This window comes from Puntigrus tetrazona, chromosome 6 (genome assembly GCF_018831695.1).
Source record: "Puntigrus tetrazona isolate hp1 chromosome 6, ASM1883169v1, whole genome shotgun sequence".
Classification (NCBI taxonomy): Eukaryota; Metazoa; Chordata; class Actinopteri; order Cypriniformes; family Cyprinidae; genus Puntigrus; species Puntigrus tetrazona.
Window position 1 is genome coordinate 25,866,766 of NC_056704.1, and position 12,557 is coordinate 25,879,322.

Genomic DNA, 12,557 nt, shown 5'->3' on the forward strand with positions numbered 1-12,557 from the left:
ACTGAAATCTCACGTTTGCGAAATTAGTACTGCTGTATTAAATAAAATAAACATTTAAAAATGTGCAAAATGTTATAGAATATATGCCACTTTTAAACCTTTTCAAATTCGGATCATGAGAATGATTTTTATTTTTTTTTTAATTAAAGATCTACAACAAGCATGTATGGCTGCCTTTGAGGAAGAACATTTGAGCATCTACCAGCACTGGAAAACGCTAAACCCATATTTTCAGGCTAAAAGGCCGTCGTGGTCGCGTCCATTAGAAAGCATATTTCTCTAAAGCAGAGATGCCCAAAAAAGTTGATCCATGATGATTCTTAATAGGAATAAAGATGCCTTAAAACATGTTTATTTCTTTTTTTAATTTCTAAATTATCGTTGTTTGACCATTTTTGCATTAATGTTCAACATTTTATCAAAATACATTTGAATTTAAAGCAATATTTACAAGTTCAGTTTTCAGCACTTCGTAAACATTTAAATGCCTCCGTGCCAAAAGGAAATACTTGGTTTGAGTTCTTCTGACATCACACGAGGTTGTCATGCGCAGATCGCAAAGGTAAAAATATCTCCTATTCCCTAAGACCCGAATGACATGGTATAAAATGAGGCTTCTTCCTTCAGACCAGACTAAAGCGTCAGCAGAGACGCCTTCTCTAACTTTATGTACAGTAATGCTATTTCTGTATACTGTTTGTGAATTTGTTAATGCAACTGAATTTTGTTGGGCCTCCCCTGGCTGTCTTTGTGCATAGCGTTCCCAAAGCTCCTCCGTTGTCTTCTTTCCAGAAAGCGCTGCCGTCAAAAGATGAACCTTTCGCTAATTAGGTAGCGTCACTGGCAAATTACCCTGCGGGATAGCTTAAGCACGGCGGTGACCAGAAATGTGATCGTGGTTGGTTTGTGCATCTCCATCAACTACATCAACGGCACGCTCGTCCACACCTTCATCAAGCATGAGATCTTCAACAATAATCCTCGCTACATTCTCTTCGTTCACATGGTGTTCAACGACATGATTCAACTGTCGGTTGCGGTCGTCCTTCACGTTTTAAGCTACACCGTGTTTACTCTCAATGTCTCTTTCTGCTGTGTTTTATTGATCTGCGTTATATTCATGACACTCAACACGCCTCTGACCCTCGCTAGCATGGCTGTGGAGCGCTACATAGCCATCTGTAACCCTTTACGTCACGCTCAGATCTGTACGGTGCCTAAAACGTACATCCTTATCGGCCTGATCTGGGTCCTGAGTGCCATTCAGGTTCTTCCAGACCTGTTCATCCTGTTCGCTGTAAAACCTCTAACCTTCTTCTACAGCAGCGTGGCCTGCGTCAGAGACAACGTGTTCGATAACCCGTATATAGTGCAAAAGAGAAATATCGTGTACATCGTTTATCTGAGCTTCGTGTGGCTCACTATAGCGTACGCCGCCCGAAGATCATGTGTTTTGTGCGAGCCGCGAACTGGATGCTCGCAAAGCTCGGAGTACCATCCTCCTGCACGGGGTCCAGCTTCTGATGTGCATGCTGACGTTCGTCGGGCCCTTCCTGGACAGGCTGCTTTTGGAAATGTTTCCACTGTACATTGTAGATACGAGATTCGGAAGTTATTTAGTAATCCAGGTAATCCCCAGGTTTATCAGTCCAATTGTGTACGGCGTGAGAGACCAAATGTTTTGCAAATACCTGAAAAGATACTTACTGTGTTCAATGTTCAAGATCAGGAGGAACATACAAAATCTCCAATCTACTGGAAATTTGGCTAAAGTTTCCAATAAATCCATGTGATCCACTCGCTGTGTCGAGATTTTTATTTATCGTGCAGGATGGATCTTGTTTTGCAAGAAAAATGTTGTGCGTAAAGTAAGAAATTGCATAAGATTTTAAGACCTATTTAGGGAAGTAATGGCAGCTATGCATTTCAAAACATACCAACATAAAAGAACATCAGCGGAAATAGTCCCTTATATTGTACAGCGAAAACAAGCATTACTAAATGAGTAGTTTTAACTTTAACTAAAGTTCTTCTTCTCACCATGTAAAACTGGACTCATTTTCTCTCAGTGTTTGTGCTAATATTATATATGAAAAGCAGTAATTCTCTCATAAGATATCAGGTCACATACCATGTCCTATAAACTGTCTTTTCTCAATAAAATGATCTGCCATGTTACATTACGACCAGCCAGAGCACAACAATTTTGCACAATGCACATTTCTGATTTAAGCAATGAAATTCAGAAACTAGCTAGAACTTAAGGATAATCAGCACGTTGATTTAGATCGAAATGAAAGCTTTCCTCTCAAAACGGCTAAACATGAGCTGATAGGACATTTGTAGTAGGCCACATAATAACAGAATCATGATTTTATTTATATTTTTAACCAGGTACAGCATGTACCTAAGGTGTTGAAAGTCCGGCAGTCCTAATAGCCTGCTCTTACATCAATTTTAATGAAAAGAACTGCCCATTTCGCATTGTCTCTCTTTTCTGACACACTCATTAGTTAAATCAGGTGTGTTTGATTACAGAGACACACAAAACGTGCAACTCGAAGTTGAACTTTGAAGAAATTTGTGAAATAATATGCAAAAATGGGCACCAACCCCTGTTTTTTTTAAGGAAATTGGCTGAAAAGGACTGATCTATAGGAGTCTCCTGCCAGATATTTAGAGTCCAGCCTGGATGCTGAATCCCACGTATTGCCTTTTGCTGGCGCATCAGAAAAAATTAGTTAGTCAGTATGAAGCAGGCTGTTAATGCGAATTAAAAAGTGTTTATATCCAGTCTTGCATCAGTCGTAGCGTTGTAGAAAAGCCTGAGAAGAGCAGAAGGAGACGAAGTGAACAACATTTTCAAACATCGTCTGACCAGCACAAGTTCAACACTGTTACACCAAAACTGCTTCACAGCAACATCCCATAAACACTGGGCTTCCATACACACTTCCCCTTATCTATCTCTGTTCACAAAACTATAAATGAAACCCCACAAGCATGAGATTGAACAAACTCGAAAATACATAAGGAAAAATATAGATTTTTTTAAAATAAGAAATACAAAATACAGAAACAATAAATGAACAAACAATAAAAATACTTAATAATGATAAATGACATAAAATGGAAGTAATAAAAATTATAATAAATCATATAAATAATGTTTAACAAATGTAAAATGATTATGTAAATAAATTATTTGAAATTAATCAGAAAACATAAAAACTAGCACGTGAGGACTGAAGGATCCTTCAGGACCTTGATAACTTTATTTTATTGCGCTTTTATTGAAATCGCTTTTAACATTTTCTCTCGTGTGTTGGTTTGGAGTCAAATTGTTAGACAGTCTGGTGAGCTGATTGGGGAAGTCACAGCTTAGTCAAAAGATGACTCTGAAAAATGAATCTGAACCTCTGCCATAGACGTAGATTTGTAATCCTTTATTGTAGAACTAAGTGGTTTAATAATAAATAATAATTTCATAATAATTACTTGCCTAATAACTGTGCAAACAGTGTATTTAATAAATTAGAATTCAGCCTCAGAAAAATGACCCCTAAAACTGGGCCTACTATCGCATTTCGAATTTGTATTTTTCCCATATACATTCAAGCTTATTTTTTTTAGCTATATTTTCCCTAGTGACAAAACTGACATCATCATCTACAATCAAACAGAGTGTATAAGCATTTAAAAAGCTGTCACGTCTTCATAGTGCTGGTGCTTGACAGACCGGGGTGAGTTCTGCCAGTCTGACTAGTTAGTAGTAACTGAAAAAGGTAATTTCTCTATACGTTTGTTACATTTGTATTCATCCATTCTGTGCTAACTATGAATTATATTTTTGTACTTCTTGATTTTTATCACTTCACAGCCTTCACTGACTGTACTGGAAGAACCTAAGCTTTTTTTGGAGCATTTGTTTGAGTGGATTGTTACTTTAGCACTGCGATCAAAGAAAAGCGTGTAGCTGTTTTTATTTTATGCTTTTGTCTGCATCAAAAATTCAAAAAATACAAAAGCATATGCATGTCCTTGTGCACGAAAGCATGGTGTTTAATTATTTTCAAAGTTGATTTATGCATAGGATAATTCATTGCAAGTATGCTACAGCTGCTTTATGTGACTGTTATGTGACTATTATATTATATTATATTTGTCACGATATGAACATGTGATACTTACTATTTTAAGGTAGTTTCTTAAATGATTTATTTGATTTGATGATTTTATCCAAAGTGGCTTTACTACATAGATAGATCTGATGAAGTGTACATCTTGAATGCAATGTAAGCAACTTTGGATAAAAACATCAAACAAATTTAATGTACAACAACATCCTGAGATATCGTCAGTCATTGTAAAGAAATCAGATGGACAGACAAGATGGGCATCATGTTGCATCTTATTTTCCTCGTTTGTTCTCAGACTTAAGGCCCGCGTGATGAATTCAACAGGAGGCCAGCAACTCCTCGTGAGAGACACGTTCACCACGGCCTTCGTTAAGAACTTCATCATGGTCCTGGTGTGGCTTCTCCTCAGCTACATCAACGGCAGCGTCGTGGCCACCTTCTTCAGACACCAGATCTTTTACGAGGACCCCCGCTACATTCTATTCATACACATGGTGATCAACGACGCGGTGCAGCTCACCGTGACCATCGTTCTGTTGGTGGTCAGCTACACCCTGTACACCATCAGCGTAGGAGTGTGTTGTTTCTTCATCCTGGTGGCCGTGTTCACCACCAGAAGCACGCCCGTCAATCTGGCAGGCATGGCCATCGAGCGTTACGTCGCGATCTGCCATCCTCGTCAAGCGCAGATCTGCACCGCGCGCCGCGCGTACCAGCTCATAAGCGGCCGTTTGGTTCGTTTCCGTAGCCCCCGACATCACTGACCTTTTCGTGACGTTGTCCACGGAGCCCATGAGCTTCTTCCAAACGAGCGTGTTTTGTCTCCGACAGAACGTGTTCAAGGACCCCGTGCTGCTGTACAAACGCCAGGCGTTCGACGGCATTTATTTCTCGCTGGTGTTCCTCACGCTGCTGTTCACGTACCTGCGCATCGCGCTCGCGGCCCGCGCGCTCTCCAACGACAGAGCTTCCGCCAGCCGCGCGACCAGCACTATCTTGCTGCACGGGTTCCAGCTGCTGATGTGCATGCTGTCTTACGTGTCTCCCAGCGTGGAAGCGTGCTGGGCATCATCTTCCCGGGGCGTCCGCAAATCCCGTTTCGCCAACGCTATCTGGTGTGTATATTTTGCCACGCTTTTTGAGTCCGATCATATACGGAGTGCGGGATAAAAAGTTCCGCAGGTATCTAAAGAGGTATTTTGTGTGCGGTCTCGCTGGGATAGACACCAGTGTAGAGTGTAAAGATGAAGAAGATTAAGAGGATCTGTAACATAACGGTTTACTAATATTATAACGTGCCAAGGGTTTGGAATAATAGTCTGATCTGTAACAAATCGTGCCTCTGTCTTACTACATGTGCGGTTTTAAATGATTCCCCAACTTTTGATTTTTAATCATTCTCCACATTTTGTTTATCACGGACAAGCCTATTCAGAAATGTTTTTGCTACAGATGGAGTTTGAATAAATCATCTTCATAAGGTGTTATGAACAGACCACCATTGTTTTGAAAGTATATATCATGAGTTGGTTGGTACACTAAACAAACAGAAAAATATAAGTTAACCGGATTTATGCAAGTCAGGAGAGTCACTGAATCAACATAAACACATCCGTTTACAAAAATTTTATGGTTTAAATTAGATGGAATTTACGAAAAAGGGATTGTTCGCCCAAAAAAATCTAAAATTCAGTCTGTTCACCCTCATGTTGTTCCAAACATCATATTTTTTTATGAAATCTTAGAGCAAGGATACTTACATGATCAAGTGTCCAGAAACATAGCAAGGGGACTTCAAGGGGAAGTCACATCAGCCGTAATATTATGAAACTATGAGAGGACATTTGCTGTTGAATTAAAAAAATGTCTTAATTTTATGTCTTATGGGTTTGGAATGATATGAGGAGTAATTAATGACTGAATTTTAATTTTCGGGTCAATTAACCCTGTTTTTACAGTTTAATTAAGCAAGTTTTTTATTGATTTAAATAGAATATGTAAAAAAATAAACTTTAAATTCAAATTGTAATTCTTTAAAAACAAATATTATTACAAATATATGTAATCACATTCCACAGTTGCAGCTATGTTATAAAAAAAGATAAACTGTTTATTAATTAATCGAAGCAATGCATTCCTTTCAGTTGAACTTGTATCAAACTTACTGAGGCCTAAAATAAAACATGTTAGTGGCAGGATAACAACAACCTGATTGCATGATTTTGTACATATAATATGTATGAATCCATAGATAAATTTACAAAAAAAAAAATTCTATAATAAGAAACTATAATATGCTATCACAGCAAGATAATTAAAAAACAATCCTCAAACATAACAAAAAACACGTATTCAAATATATTTAACAGATAGCTTAATGTGTTATTGTCTATTTACATCCATTTGTCTCTGGGAAAAACAACTTCTGCTAATGTCAAAACCCTGAAGAGTTTTCTGTGCATCCTCCAATCAGCTCCCCTGATCTATATCACATCCATAAAGTATATAAGATTCACCGCATGCCTGGACTGTTAGACAGGGCAGGAGGCATTTTAGGTAAGCGGCACATCTCTTTAAGCTCTAGTCTGATATTTTTAAATAAATAAAATTGGCAAACGCAATTACACTGAGACAACTGCGCATCCGTTTCAGGTGTTATATATAACCATATGCCTGTCGTGCACCTAGTAATGCATGTAGAGGTTTTATATGGCTATAGTTGCTTTTAAGTGAAACTTATTATGTACATTATGTAGTATATGCTGTGTCTATAATTTGTGCTTTATCATCTCAGGTTGAGAACATGAACTCCAGCGCTGTCTCAGAGTACACTAACTCCTCTTTACTCCTTCTGAATGCCATACCGCGGGACAGCTTCAGCGCTGCTCTCACTAAAAACATCGTGGCCATGCTTGTGTGGCTGGCGCTCAGTATCCTTAACTGCAGTATGGTGTCCACTTTCCGCAAGCACGGTTTCTTCTATGAAGATCCGCGTTATATCATGTTTATCTGCATGGTCATTAATGATGCCGTACAACTGACGCTGGTCACCGCCTTGTATGTGGTTAGTACTGAGATGAAATAAAGCGACAAAAATGACTTAGAACCGCAGCTGCACTGGATACAAAACATCAAACATTTGGTGGCATGCTTTACAAATATGTGAAGTGAAATTAAGTCATATTTTGAAATATCACAATTTAAACATACATTTTCTGTTTGATTATATCTTAAACTGCATTTATTTCTGTGGTGCAAAGCTGGATTTTCTTTATAATACTCCAGTCTTAGGTGTCACATGATGCTTAAGAAATAATAGTAACTAAATTATTAATCTTATTAATCAGTCTTTTCCCCACAAAAGTCAAATAAGAGACACTGCAGGTGGGGTAAAAAAAAATTTTTTTTTGTATTACAAGTTTTCTAAAATGTTAGGATTAAATATGCAAATGAGCCATTATTTAATGAAATATGCACCAATTTCTTAAATGTCATTATTTTGTATAAATTCATTTTAAAACTCGAAAAAAAGTCAAGACAAAAGTCTTTTAAGACAATTTGAAAACAAATGTTTTTTAAACATAAAGTGGGTATAATGTGATTTCTAATATGCATGTTGTTTGTGTTCTTATCTTTCCTTTCTAGGTGAGTTATGCCTTCTCAAAGATCCTGGCATCTGCCTGCTGTCCTCTGATCATGACCGCCGTGACGACCACACGCTCCACCCCGCTCATCCTAGCCGGGATGGCCCTGGAGCGATACATCTCCATCTGTTTCCCTCTTCACTACAGCCACATCTGTACGGTCCCGCGCACCATGTGGATCATCGGGGTCATACTCCTCCTGAGCTTCACCCCACCACTCACCGATCTTTTCATCACCGTGGCCAAAGAACCGCCGCTGTTCTTCCACACGTCCATTTTCTGCGATCACTCCCTCCTATTCCCAGGGCCGTTCGATTTGTACAAGAGCACAAGTGTTTGATAAAGCGTGTATTTCTCTTTAAATCTTCTTGACTTTTGCTTTGCTCGTGTAGATCATGCTGATGTGCGGGGCGGCCTCACGACCTGAGTGCCGGCCAAGAAGGCCAGCGCAGTGCCTTCACGAGGTTCGGCTGCTGCTGCTGTGCATGCTGGCGTTTGTCGTGCCGTCCATGCAGGCTCCGCTCATACAACTGTTTCCAATGTACGGCCTGGAGATCCGTTATGTGAATTTTCTTCTGGTCTACATTATCCCACGGTTTCTCAGCCCTATGATTTACGGATTCAGGGATGAGAAGTTTTTGAAATACTGGCTCCAGATGCTGTCTCGCTTACTAAAGTAAAGCTTTCTCTGCAAAGCCTGGATGATGTTTGGTTCATTTTGATGCCGTGTGAATGATTTGTGACACGGATTTCTGGAGTAAATATTTCGGATATCAAAAATGTAATCTGGACATTTAATACGGAAAATATGATTCAAAAGAACAGATGTGAGCACGCACCACAAAACCAGTCATAAGGGTACATTTTTCTAAAGCTGAATAAATAATCTTTCCATTTATGTATGGTTTGTTAGGATAAGACAATATTTCACAGAGATACAACTACTTAAATATCTGGAATCTGCAGGTGCAAAAAAATTTAATATTTAGCAAATATTTAGAAAGTTGCCTTTAAAATTGTCAAAATTCTTTGCAATGCATATCACTAATGAAAAATCACTTTTATGTATGTATTTATGGTTGAAAAATTGTACAAATATCTTAATAGCTTACTGATTTTAGAGAAAAAGAAAAAATTAAAGAAAACATTAAAGAAAAAATCTATATTTTTGGCCCCATTTATTTTTTGGCAATTGCTACAAAATATACCCATGCTATTAGTAACAAATACATAATTATGCATTTAAAAATTAAAGACCTGTTTGAAATGAAGCCCTTCACAATACCAAATGGTTAAACACTTTTGACATTATATAATGTCTTTGACATTATATATCTTTAAATAAAGGTTTATATTAAGACTTAATATTTATATTAAGGTTTATATTAAGTTCAAATAATCTCAAAATGTGTTTGAGAGAGCAAAGTATGATGTTAAAAGCTCACATAAGTCTACATGTGCAGTACAATTGATTAAAATAAGAAATAGTTTTGAATAGTTTTAGACGTAAAAACACTTCGGGACATTGTCCAACTCAACTACCTAAAAGGTATCTTAAAAATGACATAAATGCATCCAAGCTTGCATCATCTTGAAGTTAAATAATTCAACAAAAATCCTCAGTTGCCCTTGAGAGAGCACACCCACTGCATAATCATAAGGATATAAAGTACATTCTATCATGTATTACTTTGAGGTCAGAGACCATGTAATAGGATTCGCACATGCATTCAAGTGTCACGGTAAAGATTCGTAAGGCAGATACAAATGCATTAATTTGTGTCTGGTGCATTTGATGTATATTTGTTTATTCACTTGCCTAGAGAGTAACTTAATTTTGCCATATATGAGCTTTGATTAAAAAAAAAGAGATTGTACGTATTGTAATGAGGGCATGGAGGCTGTGCTCGAATCCATGTCGGGGTTTATTGAACAAAACGAGAGACAAGATTCAAACTTTTCTAGTATCTTTTCCAGAAAAGGGAGATTAGAGATTGGTCTGTAATTAACTATGTCTTTGGGATCAAGATGTGGTTTCTTAATGAGAGGCTTAACTACAGCAAGTTTGAAGTTTTTGGGGACTTATCCTAATGACAATTAAAAATGAATGATGATCAGAATAGGATCTATGACTTCTGGAAGCAGATCTTTTGATATAGTTCAGATGGAATAGGGACTAACATGTTGCTTGTTTAGATGATTTAACAAGTTTGTACAATTGTTCCTCTCCTATAATAGAGAATGAGTGGAATTTTTATATATAGCGCATAGTGCATCTGATTGGATGCTGCAGCTGATGGCTGTGTACTAATCCTAAACACCAAACCAATAGTCATTTGTTTGTTCATGCGTAACTTCTATGCCAGATGCAGGTAGTATGATGCAACACTACAGTTGCATTGCATCAGAAATTTAAGGACACAGCAGAAATTTAAGCTATAAAAGGACAATAGCACAATAGCATCCATTGTATTTGTCCATCTCAGCATTCCCAGCCTATTAACAAATGTGTCCTCCCCTTTCTTTTCTCCATTGTGTCTGTGCTATTTAAACCTGTCTGCTTTTACGTCTTAAGACAAATTAGTCATCTGCAGAAAGTAAGAAGGTAAGTGTTTTTTAATTAAATACATATGTTGATTTTTTTCTTCAGATCACTTAAAATGTCATTTCAGTGTCAGCCTTAGTGTATTCACGTAGGTTTTTAAGTAATTTAACCACTAGAATTCTTCAACTTTTGCAGGTTGCAGAATCATAATGAACAGCACCGTTCCAGATCAGTTCCATATAGCATTCATCAAAACTTCCTTCTTATGATCACCAGATAATCATAAAAACTATATCAACGGGACATTTGTGATCGTCTTCTTCAAAAACACCATTTTCAGCAGTGACCCTAGATACATTTTATACAACCATTTGGTAATCAACGACATGATTATGTTGTCCATGTCTGTGTTCTTACAAGTGGTAGTCTATGTTTGTCGTAACGTTAATGTCCCTATTTGTTCAGTTTTGATATTATTTGCCATTATAGTCACCATGAACTCTCCACTAAATCTGGCCTGCATGGCCATAGAGCGTTGCATTGCCATTTGCAAACCGTTACATCACCAGATATGTACAGTTCGCAGGACCTACATTCTCATCTGGCTCATATGGACTCTGTCAGCAGTGCCAGCTTTCAGTGATATATTCATCACATTATCAACTGAACCAGAGAGATTTTTCTCAGTTGTCTTTGTATGCCACGGATTGTATATTTACAACACACAACGCTAAAATGAAAGACACACTGTGTGCAATGCACCATGTATTTGTCATTGAGATTTAGTTCACACTGATCGTCACCTACTTTAAAGTTCTTTCTGCAGCAAAGGCTGCCAGTGCTGATGGAATGTCTGCGAGAAAGGCGCGGAACAGGATCCTGCTGCACGGAGGTCAGCTCTTACTGTGCATGATGTCCTACATCACTCCATTCATCACTACTACACTTATAGATCTCTTTCCTCAGAGCCGATCAGCTATTCTGTTCATTCTGTTTTTATTGTCAAATGTTTCACCGAGGTTACTGAGCCCACTAATCTACGGCTTGAGAGATAAGCAATTTGCCAAGCATATCAGAGTGTATTTTTTTTGCAAACAAATGAGGACGCAGACAATTTCAGCGAAGTAAACAATGAAAAGAAGGGGTTTTGTTTTTACATGATATTTAGTGATAATAAATGAGTGCTTTTTTTAACTTGTGATAGATATTAAATAACAGCCAATATCTATGTGGCACTGAGTCTTGTAATCTGCAATGTCATACAGGTCTATTTCTGTTAGTTCAAATGCATGATCAGTCAGTTGTGAGATCTGTGCGAGGCAGCTCATTAGCGAGCATTTAAAAGCCTCTTTATACATAACATTCATTTAATTTTAATAAACTGTGGAACAGATAATGGATGATTTTTTTAATTGAAAAGATTAAAACTAATGCTCGGTTATGAAAGTGAAAAGTGAACTGTGACCAAGAATGGTAACCCATACTCAGAATTTGTGCTCTGCATTTAACCCATTCGAGTCCACAAACACACACAGACACACACACACACACACACACACCATATGCCTTCTCACTGGAGCCGTCAGTGCTATCTCCACAGTTTATCCTCACAGGTTCCTGAGGGGAAAGAAAGTAGAGCACAAGGCAGGCTGCTACATATGTATTTTTAAAAATGTGATCCTAAGCACCAGAAGTACCTAGATATGCCTGGTGTGATGCAAGCGTTTTGTACACATACTAGAAATGTGCTCTCTTAGGCGAAATAGATCTCTATAAGAGAAGAAACACCATTCTCAGCTGTAAGAGCTGGATTTCTTCTATGTCGAGAAGAAAGACTTCTTTTTTTGTCTTCTTTCTTCTGAGTCAACAAAATTTATCTTCATCCTGAAAGAGAAATATTGTGGTGAAATGTCATTAACCACCGCCACATACACTGTAAAAAAAAAAAAAAACCCTGAAAAAACCCTGAAAATTTGCTGGTAAAAAATTACTAGGTCATTTTATGTTAATTTTACTTTTCCTTAACTGACTAGAAAGATTCTTCCTTGCATGAATAGACTATCTGTTATTGCAGAAAGCGTCATAAAAATTACAGCATAGATCTATCTTTAACAAATAAATCCAGCACAATGCTCTCAAAATCGACATCACCCAAGACCATAATAAACCTCATGCAAACCTTCTTGAAAGTGCATTCAGAGGCTTTTGTTTGGCTATACCATTTGGAGA

General features: G+C 37.7%; 1 protein-coding gene and 2 pseudogenes across 1 annotated transcript; all 3 read left to right on the forward strand.

The window, feature by feature from the left end:
- The first annotated feature begins 545 nt into the window (after positions 1-545).
- Positions 546-5,397, forward strand: or90a1 (odorant receptor, family 90, subfamily A, member 1). Its single transcript, XM_043242489.1, is given in 7 exon segments — positions 546-562; positions 865-1,470; positions 1,472-1,772; positions 4,301-4,861; positions 4,863-5,193; positions 5,196-5,252; positions 5,255-5,397. Coding segments are annotated over 7 exon segments (2,016 nt in total).
- Positions 5,398-6,928: 1,531 nt separating this feature from the next.
- Positions 6,929-8,463, forward strand: LOC122347307 (annotated as a pseudogene).
- A 1,001-nt stretch (positions 8,464-9,464) lies between these two features.
- LOC122347308 lies at positions 9,465-11,456 on the forward strand (annotated as a pseudogene).
- Positions 11,457-12,557: the final 1,101 nt, after the last annotated feature.